Source organism: Rhamphochromis longiceps, linkage group LG5 (genome assembly GCF_057381845.1).
Source record: "Rhamphochromis longiceps isolate RC_006_pf linkage group LG5, R_longiceps_female_GT1.1, whole genome shotgun sequence".
Lineage (NCBI taxonomy): Eukaryota > Metazoa > Chordata > Actinopteri > Cichliformes > Cichlidae > Rhamphochromis > Rhamphochromis longiceps.
In genome coordinates this window covers 18,463,176-18,489,192 of record NC_140561.1, presented here as the reverse complement: position 1 = coordinate 18,489,192, position 26,017 = coordinate 18,463,176, and the positions used below count along the sequence as shown (strand labels likewise).

At 39.0% G+C, this 26,017-nt stretch overlaps 1 protein-coding gene across 1 annotated transcript in view; it reads right to left on the bottom strand.

The window, feature by feature from the left end:
• Positions 1–1,986: 1,986 nt before the first annotated feature.
• mapkapk2a (MAPK activated protein kinase 2a) overlaps positions 1,987–26,017 on the bottom strand; it is a 36,468-nt gene continuing 12,437 nt past the window's right edge. The window contains exons 2-10 of the mRNA XM_085406252.1: positions 18,070–18,209; positions 10,589–10,653; positions 10,307–10,386; positions 10,050–10,176; positions 9,866–9,941; positions 9,647–9,771; positions 5,120–5,205; positions 4,797–4,877; positions 1,987–3,807 (exon numbers count right to left, since the gene is read on the bottom strand). Coding sequence (XP_085262378.1) covers positions 3,664–3,807; positions 4,797–4,877; positions 5,120–5,205; positions 9,647–9,771; positions 9,866–9,941; positions 10,050–10,176; positions 10,307–10,386; positions 10,589–10,653; positions 18,070–18,209 — 924 coding nt within the window. The 3' untranslated portion in view covers positions 1,987–3,663. The remainder of the gene's footprint in view (positions 3,808–4,796; positions 4,878–5,119; positions 5,206–9,646; positions 9,772–9,865; positions 9,942–10,049; positions 10,177–10,306; positions 10,387–10,588; positions 10,654–18,069; positions 18,210–26,017) is intronic.

Sequence of the window (26,017 nt, the reverse complement as noted above, 5' to 3'; positions counted from 1 at the left end):
CTGCATATAAGATGAATATCACAGTGTTTCATGGCAGAATATTAGCACAAAAACTGTTAATAATAACAATAACTATGACTTATTATTACTATTATTAATATTAATGAGGCATCTGATAGCTGCCAAATTCATTTTGTAGCACCACAATGAGCCTAAACATGCAGCCTCATTCACAGAGAACAATCTTGAAAAACAATCCAGCAACAGGTGGTCTGACTGCCATCAGCTCAGGTCTCATAGTCTGAGAATTACAGAGGAGCCACTGAGAGCCTGAATTCATAAGCTGTTCTCCAAAATAATTTATTTATTAAAGCTTGAAACCAAGAAAAAAAAAAGCAGCTTTTCTTAAAAACAAAAAACAAAAACAAGTTATTTGGGTAGCAACTGAGAAATCAAAAGCCATCCATTGTATTATTTCTAGAAAGGCCCCTCACTTTGCTTTCCAGTATTTATAACTTGCACTATACTAAATGTATAGTGACACTTCCTTGTGCAACTCAGCTTTAAAGATCAAGAAGCACACCTTTGTTACAGGGACCTAAAGAAAATTTATCAGAAAAACGTAATCAAAGCAACTGCACTAACCACAACATGCACGCTGGGCTGTTCTTGACAGTAAGATGATGTGGATTTCCATCACATGTGAAAGATAAGCCACTGTACATGCTAAAGTGACAACACAAGGATTCCATTTCATGTCTGGTTTACTCTGTGCTGCGGGTTTCTTGCTGAGGTAATGTGCCGCATCTACGGCTCTACTGTCTGCAGCAGGTCAAGTCAGAGCCGGCACGTACAAGAGGATGTGTGTTTGTGTGTGAGAATCAGGATGGCATGCCACTTCAAAGAACTCTGAGCTGTGTGTCACCAGCTCAGCTGAGAAGTCTCCATCCTCTACATTTCCCCACACCTTTTAAAAACAGTGAACACAACAATAACATATTGGAGGCCAACTTGCTGACAGTTTCCAGACCAGGAAAAATTATTTAATCACTTGTTTTTAAATTGATGAGGGGGAAAAAAACAAGCATCTAAACCAACTTCCTCTGATCGCATTTATCACAAATCACATCAGCTGCTGAGAATATTACTTTAGAAAACATGTACATATAGTGATGACATTTTACAATGCTGCTCATCTCTACCCACCCAGACCGCAGAAAGAGTCCGGGGACCCGTCTTTTGTGAAAAGCATGCCGAGTGGGCGCCCTAAGGTTCTGATGCATTTGTAGTGAGGGGTTGAATCTCCACAGGACTACTATTACAAGGGACTCCCCTGGGGCCCAATTTACCCCCTCTCTCACTTACCTGGCAGAGACACACGTTTTACAGAGATGACTGTGGGTTTCGTCACACTCAGAGCTGGAAGCTCAAAGTCTACAGTTGCCTTGCACCTGAACCATATGCACTAGCGGGAAACTGCTCTAAACACCCCACTGTTGGCAAATGTCTGTGTTGACTCAATGCCACTGTGCTGTTTTGCTACGCAAATGCGTATATTCCAGGAGTCACTCATTCTAGCAGGGATGATACAAACTGGTCACGAGTTGAGTCTGTGCACTTCGGCTGAAAGCCACAATTCCCAAATCGACACAAGAACCTGAATCATAACCGACAAGTGTTTCAGTTGAAAAATTCCCTGAATGTGGAGGCATAGGTCAAATATGAGGAAGATATTTTATTTATTTTTTTTTATATATATATATATATATATATATATATATATATATATATATATATATATATATATATATTCCCCCCCCCCCCCCCCCCCCGTATTTATTGAATTTCATAAAATTTCAGTTATACAACAAAACAGACTTGAAGTGCAAGACTTTCAGTTTTACTTTGAGGGCACCGGAAAAGGGTTTTAGAGCTCAAAGTCTTGGCTTTGTGATGAGATCTTGAATCCATACTATACAGAAACACAGGCATTCACACACAGATCCTGTTTTTTTCTTTAAAAGAAGAGATAAGAGAAAGTTGGTGTTTTATGGTTGTTGTTTTTTTTAATCCAAAGCTGAAGCAGACAAATGTACGGGAGCTGAACAGATTCCAAGACACATCTGTGTTTCCACTACAAAAATGTGTTGAGAGGGACAAAAAATAAAAAATAAACATTGTCACAAACATTTCATGAACATTTTTCCTGTAAGAAATTTCTAGGTGCGATATGACAAGTAAAGTGGAAGTGATCTTACAAAGTGAAGTGGCCTAAACTGACAAAATTATACAATAATATTCCCATGATTCCCAAAGTGAGCTGGGAAGTGTCCTGTTGCATTAACAAAACACTACAGAAGGAGAGACCATTATACTTTCTCTGAATGTGATGACAGCTTGCTGGTGGTAAATCAGACTGTGCACAAGGATGAGGAGCAGCTACTACGTACTTTCTAACCTATCAGTTTCCGAGGAATTGTGAAGAACTGACAGATGATAATGGAACTGCACTAGATTAGTCAAGTTGAGTATATCCTGACTAACCCTGGTGCAACCAACAGTAACTGGAAATGACCAGTGTGCCCTCTGTACTCCCAAGGGGATGCTACTGCTTACATAAAACACGGGAACACTCCCTACAGTTGCTCAACATCTCTTCAACACATGTACAAACAGAAATCACTCGTAATTTGATGACAAAAAACATCTGCATAGCATTAACCTGAAATATAATCTGGCAACGTTTTAAATTCTGAAGCAAAACATTGGTAAAAGCTTGAACCAAATGGTAAGTTTGAGTTAAAAGCCATTTGCTGATTTAGCAGTACTCATTAAGGCCTATGCTAAAACGTTTATAGAATTCATAAAAAGTACAGTATAGGCTGCCTCCAACTCTCCTATGAGCTACATGCAGGAGAAAGACGGGCCAGTTTCTGTATTTTAATCTGGCTTCCCTCTCTGCCCTAAAATTGTGTACCTGAAAAACAAGCGTAGATAAAGATAGGAGAGAGGGGCCACGAGTGAGGTGCTCTGTCAGAACGGCCCCTGTGTGAGTGCATAGGCCTGTGTTCAACATTCACAAAGACAAACTGAACCTGACACACACTCCGAGTCCCGGGAATCAGCAGCTTACTTCTAGCTGATTCCAACAATCGAGGACAGAGTCTTTACATTCCACTTGTCAGTTCAAAATACATCTGCTTATTTTGCATGTAAGAAAAACTAAACCTTCCCTTGTGTGTCTGTGTTTTTTTTGTTTTTTCATTTTTGGGATTTAGCCATCAGAGTTAACATTCAAAGGTTTGGGGCTTGAGCTGGAGCAGGCTTGTGGGGGGGTGTAAAATCACTACTGCTAATGCTAAGGCGTACATCTCCTATTCCAACATTCGAGCCCCTGTGAGTACACAACCTGATATTTAGGAAAGAAGAGGCAAGAGGATGTGTCAGTTCCCCATTCTCCCCTTTTCTAAATTTCATAATCTCTTCAGTGGTGTAAAAACACAGATCAACATCCCCTCTGCTGTTGCAGAGCGATGAGTTGTTAAAATGGTAGAGTAATAAAAACAAACACTCTTACAAAACATTACAATTTGTCAAGAAAAATAAAACACTGAGAAAAAAAAAAGAAAGAAAAATCCATGCAACCCGACTCACGTGTCGACAACTTATTGCTTCCTTTTCACAACCTGTGTTTGTATGTGAAGGCAGGCATGCATGCATCTTTCAGTGAGCAGCAGGTGTAGCCACGGCGTTATTTGCCTTCTTCCTCCTTTTCATTAGCAGTGGATTGGTCGAGTCCTCGATGGTCTTAATTCTGATTTGCTCGTAGTCGACCCTCATTGTTGCCAAGGCACTAGTCATTTCTTCCTGTTAAATTGAGAAACAAAACAAGGCCATTAGTTTTATTTACTTATCAAAATCTGTGGTTTTAATGGATGGGAGACATACATTTAAACTATTTGGTTTATCAAATAAGCAAAGCAGGTGCCAGAGCCTGGCATGCACTTGATGTGAAGCTACTACTGGGAGTTTTTAATTTTTAAATCCAACACAGACAAAATACCCTCACACCAGATTTTGATATTTAATCCATTCAAATTACCAGAGACCAACAAGCTACTGATAACTTCATCTGTTTTACTTGAGTGTGTTTGCAACAGGCTCACCAAGTAGAAATAATAGATTAATAAACAAAAATCATGACATGATTCCAAAAGTTGATTTGTTTTTCCTTTTAGGTAGACTACTTGTTTTCCACACACTGCCCTAGATCCACACGCTGGGTTGGTAAAGCTGCTCAGTCTCAATGACAACATTGCAATTTTTTTCCTTGTTAAAGTTTCCGTTCACATGAATGAAAACTAATGTGATTAATATAACTATTTTCACCAGACACTGTGTTAGAGGAAGAGAAGAAGAAAAAAAAAAATACAGTTCCGCTGAAGCTTGTGGTTACACCGGTTCAGGTAGCACAGATGTTGCAGTATATTAGCTGCAAGCATTCCCAGTACAGCACATCAAGTACTCATTTGTTTTTGCTTACACAAGAAACTTGCAGTTTGTGTTTTCAGATTCATAAATAAATGACGAAAAAATACAACTTTCCATGTTTAATTCTGGATTCTGATATCCATGAGCTATTTAAAATGTTTGCTTGGAACACAATTTATTTTTGCACGGAAACCCCCCCCAAAGAACTCTTAAATGTAAATGGATTTTTGCAATTATCAAACAACTGAAACCGCAACAGGTAGTAGGTGTCAACTTTCACATTAAGTAATTTTTCTATTTGACTATTTGTCACCATAAAAGCTGACAACATATGGATGGTGCAACGATAAGCAGGCATCTTTTACCTTGACTTCCTCCCATGCGTCCTTCTCTTCCATCAGAACCCGGCTGGTGTGAAGGGGGGTCTGGGGAACCTCCATTGATTGCTTTAGGATGACACACAGAGGCAAATTCATTCTTACTTTTTTTATATATATATATATATATATATATATATATATATATATATATATATATATATATATATATATATATATATATATATATATATATATATATATAAAAAATGGTGAAAAACACTCATGATTTTAACCAAAGGGGGTAAATAAAAGATCAAATAAATAAAATTTAGTAAGCTGTTTAAGCAGAAGTTAACTTGCGTGCTTACATTGATCCAGGGATGATTCATGAACTCTGTGATGGTCAACCTTTGGGTGGGCTCAGTCTTTAGAAGAGTCATAATCAGCTGTTTCGCTGCAAAAAATTTTTATTATATTAATAAAAAATAAAAGAGACATTTGTATGAAATCACCCTTTGTATGTATTTACAAATCTGATTTAAGGAAATGAATCAAAAAGAATGTTTTGTAGACAATTATGTCAGAGTGAAGTTGACTCTTAAAATCCAAAATAACTCTTTGAGTAATGTGATCTCAGCAACCTTTGACTTTCAAACCTAATTAGCATTTTGAATGTCTGTTTGTTCCAGATGTAATGATATAATAACAGTTCAGGGAGAGTCCATAGTATCCCATATTTGAAAACTTTTCCAAATTATTCATGTTCTTAACCAGGCCACGCCCTGGACAAGTCACCAGTCCAAATGGTTAATTTAAGATCACCAATAACTTGTGTCAGCAAGCCAGAGTGCCCAGAGATGACATGCAAACTCCACACAGCAACGACCCAGGCAACCACAAGGTTCAAATCTTTTTAATGTGGTACAATAGTGCTCTGTCGCCTATTTCCTAAATTAGGTTATGTGAATTGAGAAAAAAAAAAAAGTGTGTAAGATTTGGTATGATGGTAATACTTTGGCTGCCTTAACCAAAACACTGTAAACACTAGAGCTCATCTTTCTTTGATATACTGCTTTGTCTGTTTTGTGGTTAAAAAGAAAAAAACCCACTCTGAAGTAGACTACTTTATCAGCAGTAAATACTGCACTGCTTCTTGAGTAATGCATTACAGTAAGTACAACCCATCAGTCGACAACTTCCACAAAAACTAGAGTCATTTTACAAGGTATAGAGAGCAACACCAGCTTGCATTTTCTCTTTTAAACAAAAATCCATCACAGAATAAATGCATCACTTTCAATTGCAGAAAATGTGAACGACAGTAAAGGATGTGAAACACATCAAGTTTCTAATTTTTGATAATAAAGTAAAGACCAGTCTGACTGTCATATTTAGGTGAAATCTTTTATAAAGACTTGAAAGTGATACCATTATGAAATTTCTTGTTTAGAAATAAGGCACCTCCATAGTTCCATTTTACATATAGATACACCACCAGTCACAAGTGTGGACACAGTCTCATTTAATGTTTTTTCTTCTTCTTTACTTTTACTACTTTCTACAGTAGATACATACTGAAGACATCAAATATATGAAACAAAATACATGGAATTTTGTAACAAAGAAACCATTGTTGAATAACTTTTAGTTTAGATTCCTGAAAATAGCGACCCTTTGCTTTGTTGACAGTGCTACAAACTCTTGGCCTTCTCTCAATGAGCTTTATGATGTTGTCACGTGAAATGGTTTTCACTAGGGCTGCCACAAACGATTATTTTGATAGTCGACTAGTCACCGATTATTTTTGCGATTAGTCGACTAATCAGATCATCATCCATTGGACGTACAGCGTACAGCTTATTGCACCAGCAGCATCTGGTCTTATATAACTATCATTAGCTTACAGCTTGAAGTGTTTGTGCTAACTAAAAATAAAGACAAGATGGTAGTTTATTAATTTTTAATGAAATTTGCAGATTGTTTCGGTGAAGTTTAATAAACTCCTTGCTTTCTAAAATATAACAGGACACCGGAGTATATTCTCCAGCGTCTCACACTTCTGATAATCAGCTGTCTGCTTGACAGTTTTAGCTGTGCAAAAACTATAACTTTAATCTCAGCCAAACCGATTTACTCAGGAACAAATAAAATACTAAAGAAAGCCAAACAATAACATTTTAAGTTATCTAAGTGACTTATATATATGTTTAACCTGACTAGCGAAAGACGGCGGTGGGTTTGAAAACGATTTGCCGGGAGTCCGGTGTTCTCACGGCTCTAGTGAGCCTTGCCCCCGCCTAGCTAACGAGCTAGTGGGTAACAGACGTCTCCGAAAACGTCGGAGCGCTTTTGAAAATATGTGGTGTCTTGATAAACTGAGCAGATATTTGAGGTTTACACAGCTACATTCTCGCCTGAAAATATGTTAAACGTTTATTTTGTGACCCAGAAAGAATAATAAGAGTAAAGTTAAAACTAACTAGCTGCCGCCATTGTTGACAACTGCGCTGGGCTGCGCTATGAATTCTGGGACACAGCTTCTTCTTCTTCTTCGGGGATTAACGGCAGCTGGCATCCTTGTACATGCAGTGCTGCCATCTTCTGTTTCAGTCCGTTATTACACTCTTAAATCCTACTACTCATTCCTGCGTCCTTTGTGATCTTACAAAGCTTCAAACGATGCGTCGACTATTAAATTAGTCGTCGACGATTTTAATAGTCGACATAATCGTGACTAGTCGACTAATCGTGGCAGCCCTAGTTTTCACTTCACGTGTGCCTTGTCGGGGTTCTTGCCTTCTTAATGGGCTCGAGAACCTCAGCTGTGTTGCGCAGTCAAGGTTTGTACACAGCTGACAGCCCTATTTGACAACTGTTAGAATTCATATTAAGAACCAATCAGCTACGTAAAGACAGTCAATCATTACTTAAAGAACTGAAGGTCAGTCAGTCTGGAAAAATGCTACAATTTTGAATGTGTCCCTAAGTGCAGTCGCAAAAACCATCAAATGCTAGAGTGAAAGTGGCTCGCATGAGGAGCGCTCCAGGAAAGGAAGACCAAGGGTCACCTCTGCTGCTAAATAAAGTCGTCCGAGTCACCAGCCTCAGAAATTCCAAGTTAACAGCACCTCAAACTAGAGCCCAGATAAATGCACAGAGTTCCAGTAGCAGACATACCTCTACATCAACTGTTTAGAGGAGACTGTGCGAATACGGGAATTAATGGTCAAGAAACTACTAAAAAAAAGCAACAAGCAGAAGAGATTTGTTTGGGCCAAGAAACAAAAGGAATGGACATTAGACCAGTGGAAATCCATGCTTTAGTCCAAATTTGATATCTTTGGATCTACTTGCCATGTCTTTGTGTGACACAGAAAAGGTGAATGGATGTCTCTACATCCATGGTTCCCACCGTGAAGCATGAAGGAGGTGGTGTGATGGTGGGGTGATGGTGGGGGTTCTCTGCTGGTGACACTGTTGGGGATTTATTCAAAAGTGAAGGCACACACGGAAGCAGCATGGCTACCACTGCATCCTCCAGCAACATGCCATCACACCGGGTTTGCGTTTAGTAGGACCATTGTAACATGGTAGACTAATGTGCCTGTGTTAATTCAGCTCCATATTATTGTGTGAAGTTGCACTGGGTTGGGAGTGGTTTTGTGTGTGTGTGTGTGTGTGTGTGTGTGTGTGTGTGTGTGTGTGTGTGTGTGTGTGTGTGTGTGTGTGTGTGTGTGTGTGTGTGTGTGTGTCACATTTTTGGTGAGCCAATGGCTGGAATGGGGTTGGACTAATTAGAGGCAGGTGTACTTGATTGCACTGATACACTGGTCAACTTATAGCCCACACTACAAACACTGCTGTGTCGTTTTGTCTCTCTGTGCAGGTATGTAATGTGATGAAATCAGATATGTTTGGGATGGATGGATTTTGTGCTATGAATTCTATAGTGAAAGTGTCATTTTGTCTCTCTGTGCAGGCCAGGGCCTATTATATGCCACAGCCTAAAGGTAGCAGAGTTGCAGAGGCTTGAGTGACCACTGACTATATGCTTGCAGGGTGGTGGGTCTCCAAGGACAACTTCTAACCCTGTTACAGGCAACACGTGGAGTGCAACTGGCCATGTGGCATAGCTGGCTCTGGCCTTGGGACTGTGTGTTTTTTATATAATTCATAAATGGGACACTGGACTGTTTTATCTTTTATCTCTTGATATTTTTTTTTGTCAATAAATTATCTTTTAGAATTTTATTGACTGTCATCTTTTTGCCCACGACAGAGACGGTTGGTCAGACCTAGAATCTTTCTTTGGGTGTGTTACACCATCATTTATTTTTCAACAGGAAAATGACCCCAAACACACCTTCAGGCAGTGTAAGGGCTATCAGAAGGAGAGTGATGGAGTGCTGCGCCAAAAGGCCTGGCTAGAAAGTCACCTGACCTAAACCCAATTGAGATGGTTTGGGATAAGATGGACCACAAAGTGAAGGGAAAAAGGCCAACAAGTGCTCAGCATATCTGGGAACTCCTTCAAGACTGTTGGAAAACCATTTCAGGCGACGACCTCATGAAGCTCATCGAGAGAATGCCAAGAGGTGTGCAAAGCAGTAATCAAAGCGAAGGGTGCATATTTTCAATAATGTAAAATATAAAACATGTTTTGAGTTATTTCACATTTTTGTGTTCACTACAGAATTCCATATGTATTCATTCATAGTTTTGATACTTTCAGTCAGATTCTACAATGTAAATAGTCATGAAAATAAAGAAAAACCATTTAATGATATGGTGTGTCCAAACCTTTGACTGGTAGAGGAAATATTACAAGTCAATATAAAGTTTAAAAAAAATTAGTTTCGACATTGCATTAACAAAGTCTATTTTTATGATCTTACCTTCCTCTGATACATCACACCATTCAGGGTTGGGAAACTCATATTGACCATTTCTGATCCTCTTCTTCATCCCAGGAGAGATGGCTAGACCATGGTTAGAATAAAACGGAGGATATCCACACAGCCTGTGGAAGGTGTAAAACATCATTATATGCTTCCGTATTGAATGTGACATCTATAACAAAAGGATTAGAGGGAGGAAAAAAAACAAGAACTTACAAGATATACATAATGACACCCAACGACCACATGTCACATGACTTGTCATATTTCTCTGGGCCGAGAACCTCTGGAGCTGTATGCCATAAGGAAGAAAAGAAGGAAAAGGCAAGAGAGGGATGTTTTTAACTAGTTATCAATGAGAGCAGCTGTAATGTAGTAATAAACACAAACAGGTTCTTACCAACATAGTAGGGCGTGTAGCAAGGAGTAGCTAAAGAGTTAAGTGAGGTGGTCTCCTTGGCAAAACCAAAGTCTGTGAGCTTGAGCAGGGCACGGGGTCTCTTTGAGGAATACAGTAAATTCTCTGGCTGCAGGGAGTATTCAGGAATCCAGCATAAAGATAAGATTACAACATTAGTAACTTTAAGTCATCCTCAGTTTAAAGAAAAGTTTATTTCTTATGAATAAGTATGATAAGGCAATGCAAAGAGCACGTACCTTGACATCTCTGTGGGCGATGTTGATTGCGTGTAGAAATTGTATAGCCTCACCTATGCTCTTCATGATGTGAGAAGCCTCTGAAGTGATGAGACAGTTCAGTTTTTTAACAGATTTTAAGTGACTGTGTCAGCAAATGTCAAGCGTCACAAATGGAGACTGAATGTATTTAGCTGGTATCAGAGTGCATATGTCTTTATGATTAATCAAATCTTCTACATAATCACATCATAAAGCATAGTAAGAAATGCTGGGATTTTTAGGCCAATATAGGTTTATTACCCCTCTCTGTGAAGGCCTGGTCTCCTCTGGACTGGATTCGATTAAAAAGCTCGCCACCATCCATGCTAAAAAAGAAAAAAAGAAAAAAAAGCCTTATGTCAGTAAATACACGTGGTTTACAGTCTTCTATGTTTGATTCCAGGTTATTGCATGTACAGCGTGATACCCTACCAGATGTCCAAACAAACAATTATGGTGGCTTGTTGCAATGATACCAATAGAGACAGAGGAAATTGCTCTCACTGGGACAAAATTAAAATGAGAGAAAAACTCTGGTAAATTAACTGCAGTGCGAAAACACATTAAAACACATGTCCTCTGAAACGTGTGTGTGTGTGTGTGCGTGTGTGCGTGTGTGTGCGTGTGTGTGTGTGTGTGTGGGGGGGGGGGGGGGGGGGGGGGGTAGCATAAAAGCTAAAATAGCTGTCAGGATGTGGGGTTTGGTGTGTGCCCTAGTTGTAGGAAATACAGCACACCATTCAAGCCGTTTCAAAGCAAAGAGGATGCTCTCTTCCTCTGCCTTGTAGAGGTGGTCTGCGGTCTGTTGGTTGACCAACAAAAGTGTGCGAAACCAATCAAATGACTTTTTCTCACACCTTTTGCAAACTAATCTAATCCGCCATCTGTAAGGTATTTAAATCTTACAGTTACTTCCTTCTTCCATGAATGTAACTAGTTCATCTTGTATACCACAAAGTGTGCATGGCAACAATTCAAATTTGCATGGTTTTTTTTAAGTTAGTTCAAGTAAATTTACGATAAAAATTACTACTATTTTACTGGCAATCTACTAGGTCCAGCTAGAGTCTGTGAAAGACAGAAGTAGGTTGCTATGGTCTTTTACACACTTCTAGTATGACTAACAGACAGATTGCTGGTTGATTGATCTTCTGCTTCCCTGTGTTGCGCAAATGTTAAAGACTGCTCTAAAAAGAATGTTAATGTGTTCAACGTAGCTGATAAACTAGGTCTTTAAATGCCCCCTTTCGTTCCAAAAACGTGTTATGCAGAGTACTTTTATGTATGAACCATCTTGAAAGTATCTATATTTATACTGTAGTCAGATTTAGTAAAATACTGCTTACACATCCATGGCCCCTCATCACATTATGATAACACACAGGAACACCCCACACTATGTATTACCAATGAGGCGCAGACATATGCATGTGAAAAGACTTGAAGAAAAGGTCGATGTAAGCAGATGCTGACCACTGGTAAACTAATGAATGTTAGCCTGAATTTAAATGAGTATGAGAAACTCGCACTTAGCATGCTTGATGTTAAGTTTCATTTAATCTCATTGCACACGGTATGACTGTGAGAGTTTCAGGTAGAATCATCAACGTCAATTTTGTATCCGAGTGTGTCTAATGGTATATGGCAGTGTGCGTATGTATAGCAAGCAAGCAAGATCCGGGGACGCCACGGGACAGGGCTTCTAAACCACAGCACACTTCGAACTTCTTTAAATTAATCATTCACATTTTGCATACTGAAAAATGGGCAGCAGTTTGATTGAACTCATTTTGATTAAAAAAAAAAAAGTGTGAGAGATCAACATGTTAAACTGCCAGTTCTGAGGTGATCCAGCCATTATTCAAACTTATCTTATACTTTTGCACTGCAAGCAGTAGGGTTCATCAATGTAAATGAATCTATTGAAGCATCTGTTCTGCTGAGAATTCACACTTCTTTTAATATTTTCAAAAGCTCAGAGGAATTGCACACATTTTACACCATAACAGCAGCAAACTGTAACACACTTGTTAAGCTACAGTCTTTCACATGTACATGTGGAGGGTACAGTGTTATAAAACTGGATTTTTAAAGCTGATTTTCTCAATGAATATATCATAAAGGCAAGTTTGTATTTGCTCTAAGGATCTAAAACTCTAATAACAGAGTGTAATACTAAGAACAAAGTTTCTATCAATCAGGAGTGGTAGTAGCAACTGTGGTTAGCACTCTGAAATTAAAGAAATCCCATAACCACAATGCCATACGGTTCAAACCACCAAGTTTGTGCTGAAGGTTGTACAAATAACATGTTTATCCAGCAGTCCCAGACAGACTTCCGCTTCCAGTTTGTCATGCAGGAGAGATGACCAGCACCGAATTTCCAAAATTATGTTGCGGACCTGACATATTCACATGTTGGGTTTTTACACAACACGGGAGAAAACAAAAATGTAGGTCATCACACTGACTCAGTTACTCAGCGTATCTAGAAAAGAGAAATGCCTGACTATGTTTCTCTCTGTCCACAGGTGATTTTCTAGGAATCATTTTAGCTTCATCAGAAAACTTCATTGGCGTTTCATGCCTAGCACATTTTCTCAAGGAAATGAGTCATCAGCGGCGCCATTTTTTCGCATGTCAGTGTGTAAGCAGATCGGTCCACTAACGCCGACGACTACAAATTGAAACCGCAAACCTAATGAGTGCACGTGTTTGAAGTTGGTAGTGGTGGTTTAAAATGCTTCAAGTGGAACTACAAAAGCAAGGAAATTGTACCAATGTCATTTAGAAGAAATGGGTCATTTCAAAGGTTGTACACAAGTGATTTACAATAACTAACCTGGCAGAAATTTGCTTAGAGCAACAGAGAGGTCGAGATGAGTATCACTTCACCTTTGTTCTAGGTAATCTTACCTTACCTACCTTACCAATTCTAGAAACTGAAAACTATATAACAAATGAAAATTTCACTCGATTTATGGTTTGGCATAATAGCCCATAGACGAGAAATACTTAAAGATGAGTGGGCTTATGTATTTTAAAACAAAGATAAATTTACGTTTAGGATTAAAGAAAACAAGTTGCTCACCAACACTTTGATTGTTCCCAACAAATCCTGTCAATCCTGTTACATATCGAACACATTGTTATCACTCTAATTTAAGCTTGCTTACAACCTTCTGAAAAGTTTATATTTCCCCCCGCCATTTAAGCGTTTTTTAATGAAGACATAATAAAGAAGAAAGTATCATTAATGAAAAATGTAATCCATAAGTAATAAAGTATTAAGTTTAATTTATCTCTACCTAATCCTCAGTTTTGCATTTGAGCACAATGGCAGGTACCGACTGTGTCCAGGTCTGGGTCAGCCCTTTTGCATTCAATACAATACTCTACTTAAATACTAGAAGTTCCTCCAAACTTTGAGCTTGATTTGTGCTTACATTAGGGCCGGGCGATAATTTGAAGCATGTGCGGTAACGATATATATCACGATATATTCTTTTCTTCTGTATAACGTATTTTCCACACTATAAGGCACACTTAAAATCCTTTAATTTTCTCAAAAATCGAGAGTGTGCCTTATGTATGAATTCTGGTTGTGCTTACTGACCTCGAACCGATTTTGGCGTGCAGAAATCTGTTAAAAAAATGTTTTAGTACAACTTTGGTAAGCTGCACAGCTTGATGGATTGTCAGAACATTGCGGCTGCCGTAGTGAGGAGCTTCGCGGAGTAATCTGGGTCCAAAACTCCGTCCCTTCAGATCCCAAAGTCAAATGAACACTGAAAGTTAAAAACGGTCTAAATTCTTTCATCTTTAATAAAATCATCAGCGTTGCTGCTTTAACAGGTGTAACAATTAAGTTTAACATCCAGGCATCCATGAAAACAATATTTATTAAATTTAACGGAGTTACAAGTTAACAGGAAGTTAGCTCGCTAGTTTCCACCTAAACCTGACAGACCATGTTCTGACTGAGAGATTTTTGAAACTAATTAAAAGGTACAGCTCTGCTACCACTTCCAACATAAATGAAGACAGAAAACTAAACAGCAGTGGTGTTTGCAGGGTTACTGAAGCTGGACTACCTGGTATATAATGTTGTGCTACGTGATTGCTAGCGACACAGCTATGTTAGCATAACATTAGCACAGTGAAGCTGGAGGATGAACGCCAACTTTTTTTCCCCCCACTCGATAAAAGTTAACGTGAGGGATTCTGGTGGTTAGGGACAAATGCAATCGCATAGCAGGATGCTATACACGGGGCAAACTTCAGTCAGGAGAACAACTGAGATTATTCATCCACAATACGAGGTTAGTTATTAATATACTGCAACAACATGGGAAAGAACAGCTGCGAGAAAATTCAACATTAATGAATCAATGTTACGGAAGTGGAGGAAGCGCAGTTTTTGGCTTTCCCCATATTTCAAAAGTGCTTCATCACTTTGCTATGACTGTCGCCCGGCATAATTTGCAGATGATAATGGTTGTAGCTGCTGCGATGCTTTCGACCAAAACAGGTGCAGCTTGATGACATCATCAACACGCGCTATCGCGGTATAGTCAAAATCTCTATCGTTGGCCAAATTTATATAGTTTCTATCGTATATCGTTTATATTGCCCACCCCTAGCTTACAGTGGGGCAAAAAAGTATTTAGTCAGCCACCGATTGTGCAAGTTCCCCCACCTAAAATGATGACAGAGGTCAGTAATTTGCACCAGAGGTACACTTCAACTGTGAGAGACAGAATGTGAAAAAAAAAAAATCCATGAATCCACATGGTAGGATTTGTAAAGAATTTATTCGTAAATCAGGGTGGAAAATAAGTATTTGGTCAATAACAAAAATACAACTCAATACTTTGTAACATAACCTTTGTTGGCAATAACAGAGGTCAAACGTTTACTATAGGTCTTTACCAGGTTTGCACACACAGTAGCTGGTATTTTGGCCCATTCCTCCATGCAGATCTTCTCGAGAGCAGTGATGTTTTGGGGCTGTCGCTGAGCAACACGGACTTTCAACTCCCGCCACAGATTTTCTATGGGGTTGAGGTCTGGAGACTGGCTAGGCCACTCCAGGACTTTCAAATGCTTCTTACGGAGCCACTCCTTTGTTGCCCGGGCGGTGTGTTTTGGATCATTGTCATGTTGGAAGACCCAGCCTCATTTCATCTTCAAAGTTCTCACTGATGGAAGGAGGTTTTGGCTCAAAATCTCACGATACATGGCCCCATTCATTCTGTCCTTAACACGGATCAGTCGTCCTGTCCCCTTGGCAGAAAAACAGCCCCATAGCATGATGTTTCCACCCCCATGCTTCACAGTAGGTATGGTGTTCTTGGGATGCAACTCAGTATTCTTCTTCCTCCAAACACGACGAGTTGAGTTTATACCAAAAAGTTCTACTTTGGTTTCATCTGACCACATGACATTCTCCCAATCCTCTGCTGTATCATCCATGTGCTCTCTGGCAAACTTCAGACGGGCCTGGACATGCACTGGCTTCAGCAGCGGAACACGTCTGGCACTGCGGGATTTGATTCCCTGCCGTTGTAGTGTGTTACTGATGGTGACCTTTGTTACTTTGGTCCCAGCTCTCTGCAGGTCATTCACCAGGTCCCCCCGTGTGGTTCTGGGATCTTTGCTCACCGTTCTCATGATCATTTTGACCCCACGGGATGAGATCTTGCGTGGAGCCCCAGATCGAGGGAGATTATCAGTGGTCTTGTATGTCTTCCATTTTCTCATGATTGCTCCCACAGTTGATTTTTTCACACCAAGCTGCTTGCCTATTGTAGATTCACTCTTCCCAGTCTGGTGCAGGTCTACAATACTTTTCCTGGTGTCCTTCGAAAGCTCTTTGGTCTTGGCCATGGCGGAGTTTGGAGTCTGACTGTTTGAGGCTGTGGACAGGTGTCTTTTATACAGATGATGAGTTCAAACAGGTGCCATTCATACAGGTAACGAGTGGGGGACAGAAAAGCTTCTTACAGAAGACGTTACAGGTCTGTGAGAGCCAGAGATTTTCCTTGTTTGAGGTGACCAAATACTTATTTTCCACCCTGATTTACGAATAAATTCTTTACAAATCCTACCATGTGAATTCATGGATTTTTTTTTTCCACATTCTGTCTCTCACGGTTGAAGTGTACCTCTGGTGCAAATTACTGACCTCTGTCATCATTTTAAGTGGGGGAACTTGCACAATCGGTGGCTGACTAAATACTTTTTTGCCCCACTGTATATTGTTTTTTCTTCACAGTTCAGTCTTTTAGGTTATGATCTAATTGTTCTTCAGAAAAAGGTAAGTGCATTCAGAGTGCATCAGGAAGTTACCTTTCTTCCATGATCAGTGAAAGTGGTAAATATGCTTGCCTACTGGTCTGCATGCAGCTAGCTAGCTAGCCAGCACCAAAGATCCTTATTCAAAGTAATATGCAGAGAATGTATGACTATGTCAAGTGGTTAGATGCTCATTCTGCATGGTCGGGCAGGTCGAGGGGGAAGCAAGTCGACTGGGAAATGCATGGGTTCTTCCACCTGACGATTTTGATTTTGACTCTGAAGGGGAAGCCCCCCCCACCAAAAAAAAAGTATCCAGAGAGTTAACACGTTTTCCAGCTCTTAGCCAGAGCACTATCAAATTCAAATCGAATTACTGCCCTGTTGCAGTCTTCTGAAAAGCTACAGTAAAACCCATCAATACCTGTTTGTTTGTCTGTGTGCACCAAGTTCAACAGTTTCTTGTACACTTGTGCATACAATGACGATCATCTAATCTTAGCTGGCATCATGCTTGCATCTTTAGCAGTAATAACATAATTTTCTGCATGACTCCAGTCTTACAGAAAACAATTCAGTATGATATTGAGGAACACATTGTTGTTGAGGAACATCTTTACAAGGTTGCTTCAGTTCATTGAGGTTTGTGGGTATTGTGTTTATGCACAGTTCTCTTAAGGTAAAGCCAACGCATTTCAATCATGCAGAGGTCCTAACTTTCACTGGGACGTTGCAACACTATTTTCCTCCCAAGAGTTTCTGCTGTAGATTTGCTACGATACGTGGGGTCATTTTTTTCTTGCATGACTCAATTTGGGCAAATGGTCACACATTTGGGTGCCACAGTAGCATGGTGGTGACTCTATGTCTTAACTTAAATCTGAGCAGGTTTATTTTAATATAAAATGATACAACTGAGAAACAGTTTGTGCAAAAGAACTCAGGCAAGTAATTTTGCAACAGTACATTTTTAAAAGGACAGTGACGACAGAGAAATGGGATATTTAGCTACTATAAACAAAACTGAAGGCAGACACACAAGGATCAACTGAATGTGGCAGCAGTAAAGGCTTGGGAAAGAATCTGAAGGGAAACATAGCATTTAGTCATGGCCATGAGTTCTAAACTTAAAGAACGAGAAAAAGCATTACTAAAATCCAATTAATTACAATGAACCTCAAATTCAGAATTTTACTAGTTTGTTCATTGAGTCTGACTTTTTTGATAATGTATACAAATTGCTGTGTATCAAACTGTCAGTGGAACAATTCTGACTGATTCAAAATCTACTTGGACAGTGTACAGAGTCAAATCTGTAAAGCCTGTGTCACTGTCTAATTACTTATAGACCCAATTGCACATTTTCAGTGTGTGTGTGTGTGTGTGTGTGTGTGGGGGGGGGGGGGGGGGGGGGGGGGGGGCGCACCCCAAAACTGTATACTCACCATTCCATAACAATAAGCAGACACTTTTTGCCCTGATAGAGGTTCTCATAAACATCGATGATACGCACAATGTGGTCACAAGGTGATGCCCTCCAGTGAAGCTCCACTTCCCTGCGGGCTTTGGCACAATCCTGTAGCATCTGAGTAGAACAACAAAGAGGGACATTGAGGTTAATAACAATAAGAATAACAATGAGAAATTAACAGGCTTTAGGAAGAAACTGGAGTCCATGTTATATTAAAATTATCAGGTGTATATTAAAGTTTGTTTGTTTTTTTAAATTGGAGTAGAGAATAAAAAGTTTGAATTTGCAGACCAACTGAATGCCTCCAATTCACATCAATACCAACCATTAAGAGTGCAGTGCTGCCATCAGGTGACAAAAATCATGAACCATTCCATTTTCCATTCATGTGAAAGTGGCACCCTCTGTTGGTTACACCTGGTCAATGCACCATTCAACATTATAAGCCATTGAAACAATATACAGTAAATGCAATGGACTGGAATCTATAACATACCTAGGCGTCTCATTCAACCAGTAATACACAATCATGCAATGCCTTTAACTCTACCTAAGCACTTTGCCTAACATTCAAAGACACTCCGATGGATTCATGGAGGGCAACTCGGGATTCAGTAAAATGCCCAAGGATAGTTCAACACATGGACAGGAGGAGCTAGGGATCAATCAACTGACCTTGGTAGACGACATGCACATTCAGCTGGTATGTAATATTCTGTTTATTCTATTATTCAATACTGCTACATTATGATCACATGTAATTAAACTTAGCAAAGAGTGTAAATGTAAGTTAAAGGAAAGGGTCAGGGTGTTATGACCCTGCCCATTGTAAATAACACATTAAAACGCCTACGAGATTGACACAGGAAACCAGCCGATTCTGTTACACTAGTAAAAATAGTTCCTTAGACAAATAAGGACCTGAAGGTCTAAAATATAAGCTCCTGCCTTTCTTAAATAGCAAATAAAGGAAAATAGATTAATATACCAAGCAGGAAAACATAAACTACACTTTTCAAAATGTCTCTAGAGAATTGTTTGTTTTTTTAACTCAGTTGCACTGCTGATAGAAGTGCATGACTACATGTTTTTATTTACAAATTTAATTAAAAGATAATTAATGTAGCCCCACAACCTTAAAATATCTTTGTCAGCCCACAGAAAGAATTCTGCCATGTAGCTTAGCCAATGAGCCGCCGTCTGTTTATTTTGTTGTGTATTACATTCCAGCTCTCTCTCCCCCCCCACACACACACACACACACACACACACACACACACACACACACAGTTTAGTTCCAGCTGGAGTGTCCAGTCTGTTGGCTGAGCATCATTACATTTACATACATGATAACCTCGTTCCCTTGAAATACCAGGAAAACAAGAAATTAAGCAAAGTGTTAAAAAACAGTTTCAGTCATATCATCTATACCCTACCTTTATAAAGCATTCTGTCCTTATCATACAATGAAAGTAAATTCTTATTTGCCTTATGTACAAACTTTCTTCAACCTTTAGTCAGACCATCAGTAACATCAGTCTAAATAATGTTTTCTCTGGATTGGAGTTCAAAAACAGCATTAGTATTAAATGCTTCCGACCCAAATCAGTAATAGCTCTGAGTTAGATTTTTCAACAAATCACCACCTAAGGGTACATTTAAAAAACACAATTTTAACATGACAAAATACACTTAACCATGTACAGGCTATTAGACTAATGTCAGTGACAGTGCTGCATCAGATGATCTGGCCTCCATAATTGTCTAACTTAACCCAAACTGAGACGGTTAGGTTGAACTGGAGTATGCTGACCACATGAGGGAACCACCTAAAGAAATTCCAGGCAACTATCATGAAGCTGGCCAAGAGAATGCTAAGTATGCACGAGCTTGTTATCAGTATAAGGGGGAGATGTGCGAGGAATTGAAAATTCCACTTTTCCACTACACTTTTTGACTTCCTACCCATATCCAAATGCTTTATGTTTTGTTTTAATGTCACCACTGCTTTCCAGTGGGAAAACAGGGAAAAACAAAAGAGTCAATGTGTCAAAACCTTTCACTGGAATGTCCCTGCATGGTACAAAACACATGGATTGTTAAGGTGAGAATCAAATGTCTTAGGGCTCACTGACCATTAAAAAGTAACAGTGTTACCCAGGAGGAGTATGGTGTGATGTATGAGTCCACTTTATGTCAACACTGAACTCACAGGACAGTTCAACCACCCTTTGCAACAGAACAAACAAGGGTGGGTCTTACTTCCTTCGTCAAAAAAGGAACAAGTCTATGGATACACACAGGCATGAAGGGAACAGAAGCTTCTGTGACATAACAGTTGATATTTTGTGCACATCTTGTGAATCAATTAAAAAAATGGATTTTGAAAATTAAAAATCCACGGTGCAGCGTGGCACATTATTACATGTCCTTCATCCTGACAGCAGGCTGTACAATCTACACATTTGAAATATAAAAAAAAAAAATTAATGAAATACAAAAAATAAAAAGTAGCTCACTGCTGGTTTACTTCACTTGTGAGAGACTATGCATAATAACACGACCGTCACAGGAGGAAGAGATCCACTGTATCAGAATTAGTCAGCAGCCAGTTTCTACCTGGAGTCTGGGAAGGCGGGAACAATAGGTAATATAAACTACAAACATACCCCAGCTCCTAGATACAAATAAAATGGAACAAACAAACATACGCAAAAAAACAGCCCAATACCTTAAACACATAAAACAAGGACATATACACATATATGCTCCCCATTCAGTATATAAAATTACTATAGACCATTTTATAATACATCTCGCATATTTAACAAATTAGTGTTGCTGTCTTGTCTTTGTGTCTGTTCATGTAGGCATTTGTAGAGTGAATGATTTTGGGTATGCAACCTTCAAAGGCAGGCTTACAAAAACAGTACACAGCCAGACGGTGACGATGCTATGCGTAGGTCAAATGCTGTTGAAAGCAGAGTTCAGTACAAAGGGGAAGAGGTGCAAAAAAAAAAAAAAAGAGAAAAAAAAAAGAGATAAAAGATCAAAAAAAGCAGCCTAAAACACAGACAGCTGCTGCAGTAGACAGACCAAACCAACTCCCTTAGTTCAGTACATTCTGTGATTCAATTAATTACCGAATACACTGTAATATCTCTCTGGACAGAACAAGTACAATAACAAAGTGTGAGTTACACTGGGAACACGTTAGTGCACCAGCTGTTTTCCATCAGTAAGAGTATGCTAATGGAGTAGGCCTTAAACACTGCAATAGTTATTTACATGAAATGTGTTCATTTTAAACTCTAAAACACTAAACATTTTAAATATCGGTCACAACCTGGGACTCACCCTGTAAGGGGAAACAACAAAACAGTCCGATATTGTGGCAATGTTTTTAAATTTGGTATTATTTATTAATTATTTCTAGATATTAGCCCTCTGGTCTTTTGTCCACCCTCACTAATAATAGTTAACACTAGAAAGAGAGCAAGAGTTACAGTTTTTGTGACTGAGAATGACTGAATTATTGTTACACTGACTATTATACTACTACTACTATTATTATTATTATTATTATTATTATTATTATTATTATCATCATCATCATCATCATCTTATCATCATTATTATCATCATTATTATTATTATTATTATTATGTTGTCCAATTGTAAAAGCACAATTTAATTAAAGACTGGTGTGCATGCATGTACTGGAAACAAAACTATTGTATGAAACACTCACACCACATCTTTAAGTATATGGGCACAGATGAACATGCTCCTGTCACCTTTCAGCTGATGCATTACTGCATTGCAACCCCCCTCCAATCTGCTGGTAGCCCTTTGAGACCGAAGCTTGTGGAGAGAAGGAGGGATATGTGGAAGACAGATGGACACACAATACACTTCCTTTAGCCGGCACAAAAGCTCCCCTGCCCAGAGCAGGACAGTGGGAGGTGGGATGGGGTTACGCTAAAGGAAGTAACCATCCTCCACCTGCTATTCCTGAGCCAAGGAAAAGCCCAGGGCTGATTAGAGTGAGACCAGAGGGTGGTAGGGAAGTGAAATTCAGTGGAGAGGCAATAGGTTAAGCTAGGCTCAATTAGAAAAACAAAAAAGGGTTAAACAACACTGTAGCAGTAGACTTGCTTCTGTATGTGACTTTTTCCTTTTGTGGGCTCAGTGAAGCACCAAACATGTTTGTGTGTTAATAGGACATGATCTGATTAAAGACATCTGTTAAGTCTCAAAATACAATCACATCTGTTGTTGTGTGTCTGCACACTTTCATGAAATCATGTTTTGCACATCTATGTAATTAGATTCGTACATCTGTACGTTTACTAACATTTCAATAAGCAGTCTCCAATACTCCTGTTTAATACAGATACAAAGGCGTACAATTTTGCAGTCAGTACAATAAAAAGTTCATTTCTTCAGCTAAATACAAACAGAATTTTATAGAGTGACTGCATGTCAAGACAAAGCAAAGATCCAAATTCACCCTGCACAGTGCAAATTAGACATCCATGGGTGAATACTGTTTGTAGTTGGGTGAAATGTTTGTACATGGAGAGATATACAAAGGTAAGAGTAAGGTGGGCTAATTGAGAGCGAAAACAAAGGCCTCAAATTCCCAGTGAGTTCTATAGGTCTGTCACTCTGAGCTAGAAAACACATAAAAAAATAATAATGCAGCTTGTTCATGCGTAGCCCTGTGACGGACAGACAATCTGTCCAAGATGTGCTCTGCCTCTGGTCCTGTGACAGCTGGTTAAAGCTAACATTTGCACAGAACATACTGTTTGTGGCAAGTAAACACAGTTTTCAACTGTGGCACTTGAGGTGAGAATTTGTTTAATTTAAAAAACTAAATCTACGTTTTGAATGCCTCACCAGTGACCAAACAGCACTGTGAAGTTCTGTCAATAATAATGACTGTGAACCTAGCAGGACAGATGGCTTAAAGCATTTCAATTCATGAAAAAAAACAAGTGGCTTGTTAAAAGAAGGAAATGAGACAGGACTATGTCTCTATGACAAAAAACACCAAGTTGTCTCACTTCCCAATATAGACTGGAAGATGGAGGGGTTTTTTTTTTTTTTGTTTGTTTTTTAAAATAGAAGCAGCTGAGTTGGGACAGATGAAAACCGTTTCAGGCAGTGGATGGAATTATTATAGAAGTGAAATAGTGAAATAGAGACTAATGACATTTAGCAACATTTTGACTATAACCCTTCCTTTTAGCTAGCCTCAGTACCGCCTCCCTTTGGCCACCCTGTGATTCATTGTGTAAATCCCCACCTGCACTTGTGGCTTTACTATATAAATACAAGCAAAGTGGCGTGTTATCAAGTGCTTTCAAATGACAGCAGGCCAACAATGTGACCAGTTCCCGGTTAGTCACAGGTGTGAGTGTGTGAGAGTGTTTTCAGACAGACAAACTAAGATGTTTAGCAGGACAAGTTCCCAGAACAGTTAAGCTATAAGGAAGTTCCACTCTTTTGCATATTAAGGATCCTTAAGAGTTCAGCAGTTTTATTTTGTTTCACAATTTCAAAATAAAGTTGCACAACAGCAACTTTTGCTTTTAAATGACTATAACTAGCTTCAAATCTGTGAATTACTAGAGTGTTGTGTCACAACTGACACAAAAGCAACAGATCTATGTGATATGTTGCATGAATGAACTCTGAGCAAGAGAAACCACTCACTTCCCGTTACTGTTAACACCATTCAGCACTATTTAACCATGCTGCTTCCATATTAGGAACTGATCATAAGACCCGAGCAGAAAATAATACATGAAGAAAGAACAAAAAAGTGAGGATGAATACATAAAATATGCCTAATTATGTTACATGAAAAAACTAAGAACTTGCAAGTACACAGAAACAGGGGCTAATTTAGTTTCACAAAGTACTGCATCAACTTGGAAATTACTCTGTCACATCTACAGTTGCCTACCTACATCTGGGACCATCTTTCACAACCACAATACCACATCCTTCCAAAAGCACTTCCCTCCACAGAAAGAGATGCAAGAAAAAGACATGGTCAGTATGTGTGGGTGGTTTCAGTTGAAATTTAGTTATTTATTCACAGGGGCCACATTCACAAAGAAGAGATGCACCATACCTCATTTATCTACTAGTCAAGCAACATCTACATCTTTGGGTGGTTACTACACTCGATCACAGACAACATAACTGATTAAATCATATTAGGCCAAAGAAGCTTAAACCCCTGAGATGTTTATGAGGCTTGAGCTAATCTCTTTGTTTGTGGCAAATGTCAAACACATTTTTGGGGGTAAATATGCCACCATTTTGACAGCAATAAAGATTTAAATAATGCTATGATACAGATCCCACTTGTCACTGAGCCTGTGACCTTCAGACTAAACACAAAACAAGCACAAAGAGTAGACAATGGTCTTTCTTCTTAACCTCCTGGCGTCCACATATGTGGAGATCACATTTTGGGTTGTCTAGACCAAAATGCCAATAACTAGTGAGTAACAAAACCCCAAAAGGTTTTGTTTCAGCGTCATACCTATGATCTGCGTCATTGTAGCTACTGACTGAATAAGTAAACAGTTGGCTCTCTGCCCACAGATAAAAGGTACATATACACACTGAGTTATAACATCAAGTCAGTTCATTTTATTCTTGCTGTCCAGACATTCCCCTTTTCCTTTCACTCTTTAAAAATGAAAAACATTACTGTCTTTCAGTTTCACACTACCTTCAAAGCAGAGTTTCAGTGGATCAATGTGCCTGTTAGCGAAATTATGTGTTCTAAGAGTGAAAAACATTTTTAGCCAGAAGTTTGGTACATCTGGTATCTGATGGCAAAATGAAAAGAATACTTTTAGAGATTTAAGGATTAAATTATTGAGTAATACATTCTGTTTAACTCACTTTCCACAGCAAATCAGTGATGACTAAATGTATGCTGAAAGCAGGGGGATTTCAATCTTGCTTAAGCAGGTAATCAGATGCATAATGGAAGTAGCTCATCATCAAGCAATGAAAAGAGAGAGAGGAGATGGCAAACTCATAGGGGAAAATCATAAGGGTAGAGAAATAACTCAAAGGAGACCAAAAGAGAACCTCTTCCTTCCTCCCCGTCCTTCCTTTTCCTGCCATCTCATGATTAACGGGTGAGCAGTTTTTCCTCCATCAGTGATAATACTTAATCAGACCCCTTACCAGCATAAAGTCACAAGAAATTATGATGTTAGACTTTTTGTTAGCCGTTTCAAAAAACACTACTTTTAAAGCACCATTTAGACAGGTTTCCTCTGCTCTGTAGTCCAAGTGAAATTGTGGAAATGCAAACCACAAAAACACACATTTAAACTGCCTAAGATCACCACTTCCTCTTTTCTTAAACAGACCTTGACAGGTGTTTACTTCACTTGAATAAGTCAAGCATTTTTTTTCCTTTTTACCTCAGAAGGGACAACTGTTGGAACAACTCTGAAAATGTGACCAGAGGATTTAGTTTCTCTGTCTACTGTCATTTTCACACAATGTCAAGAGAATCAGTTTGGGATATTGCTCAAAGTTGCTATTTCTGATGCAGAAAGAGGAAGCTCGCCTCTCACTACAAGAAATACTGCAATACACAGACGATGTCCAAGTGACAGTTACCTGCACTACTCACACATTGCCACATCATGCTGACTTCATACTAGGAAGCTGACAATTTAGAGACAGAAAGCATTAGGAATAAAATTCAGTTCATGTGGAAAGTGCTTAAACACCTTAAAAATGCACAGTACAGGGAGTTCCTTTCCAGATACGAACAAACTTCAGAGGGATATCTTCTTCTGAAAACATACTGTTAATTTCACATTTGTGGGTCAACATTATGCGAACATCCTAGTCTAGTGAAAATACTTGAC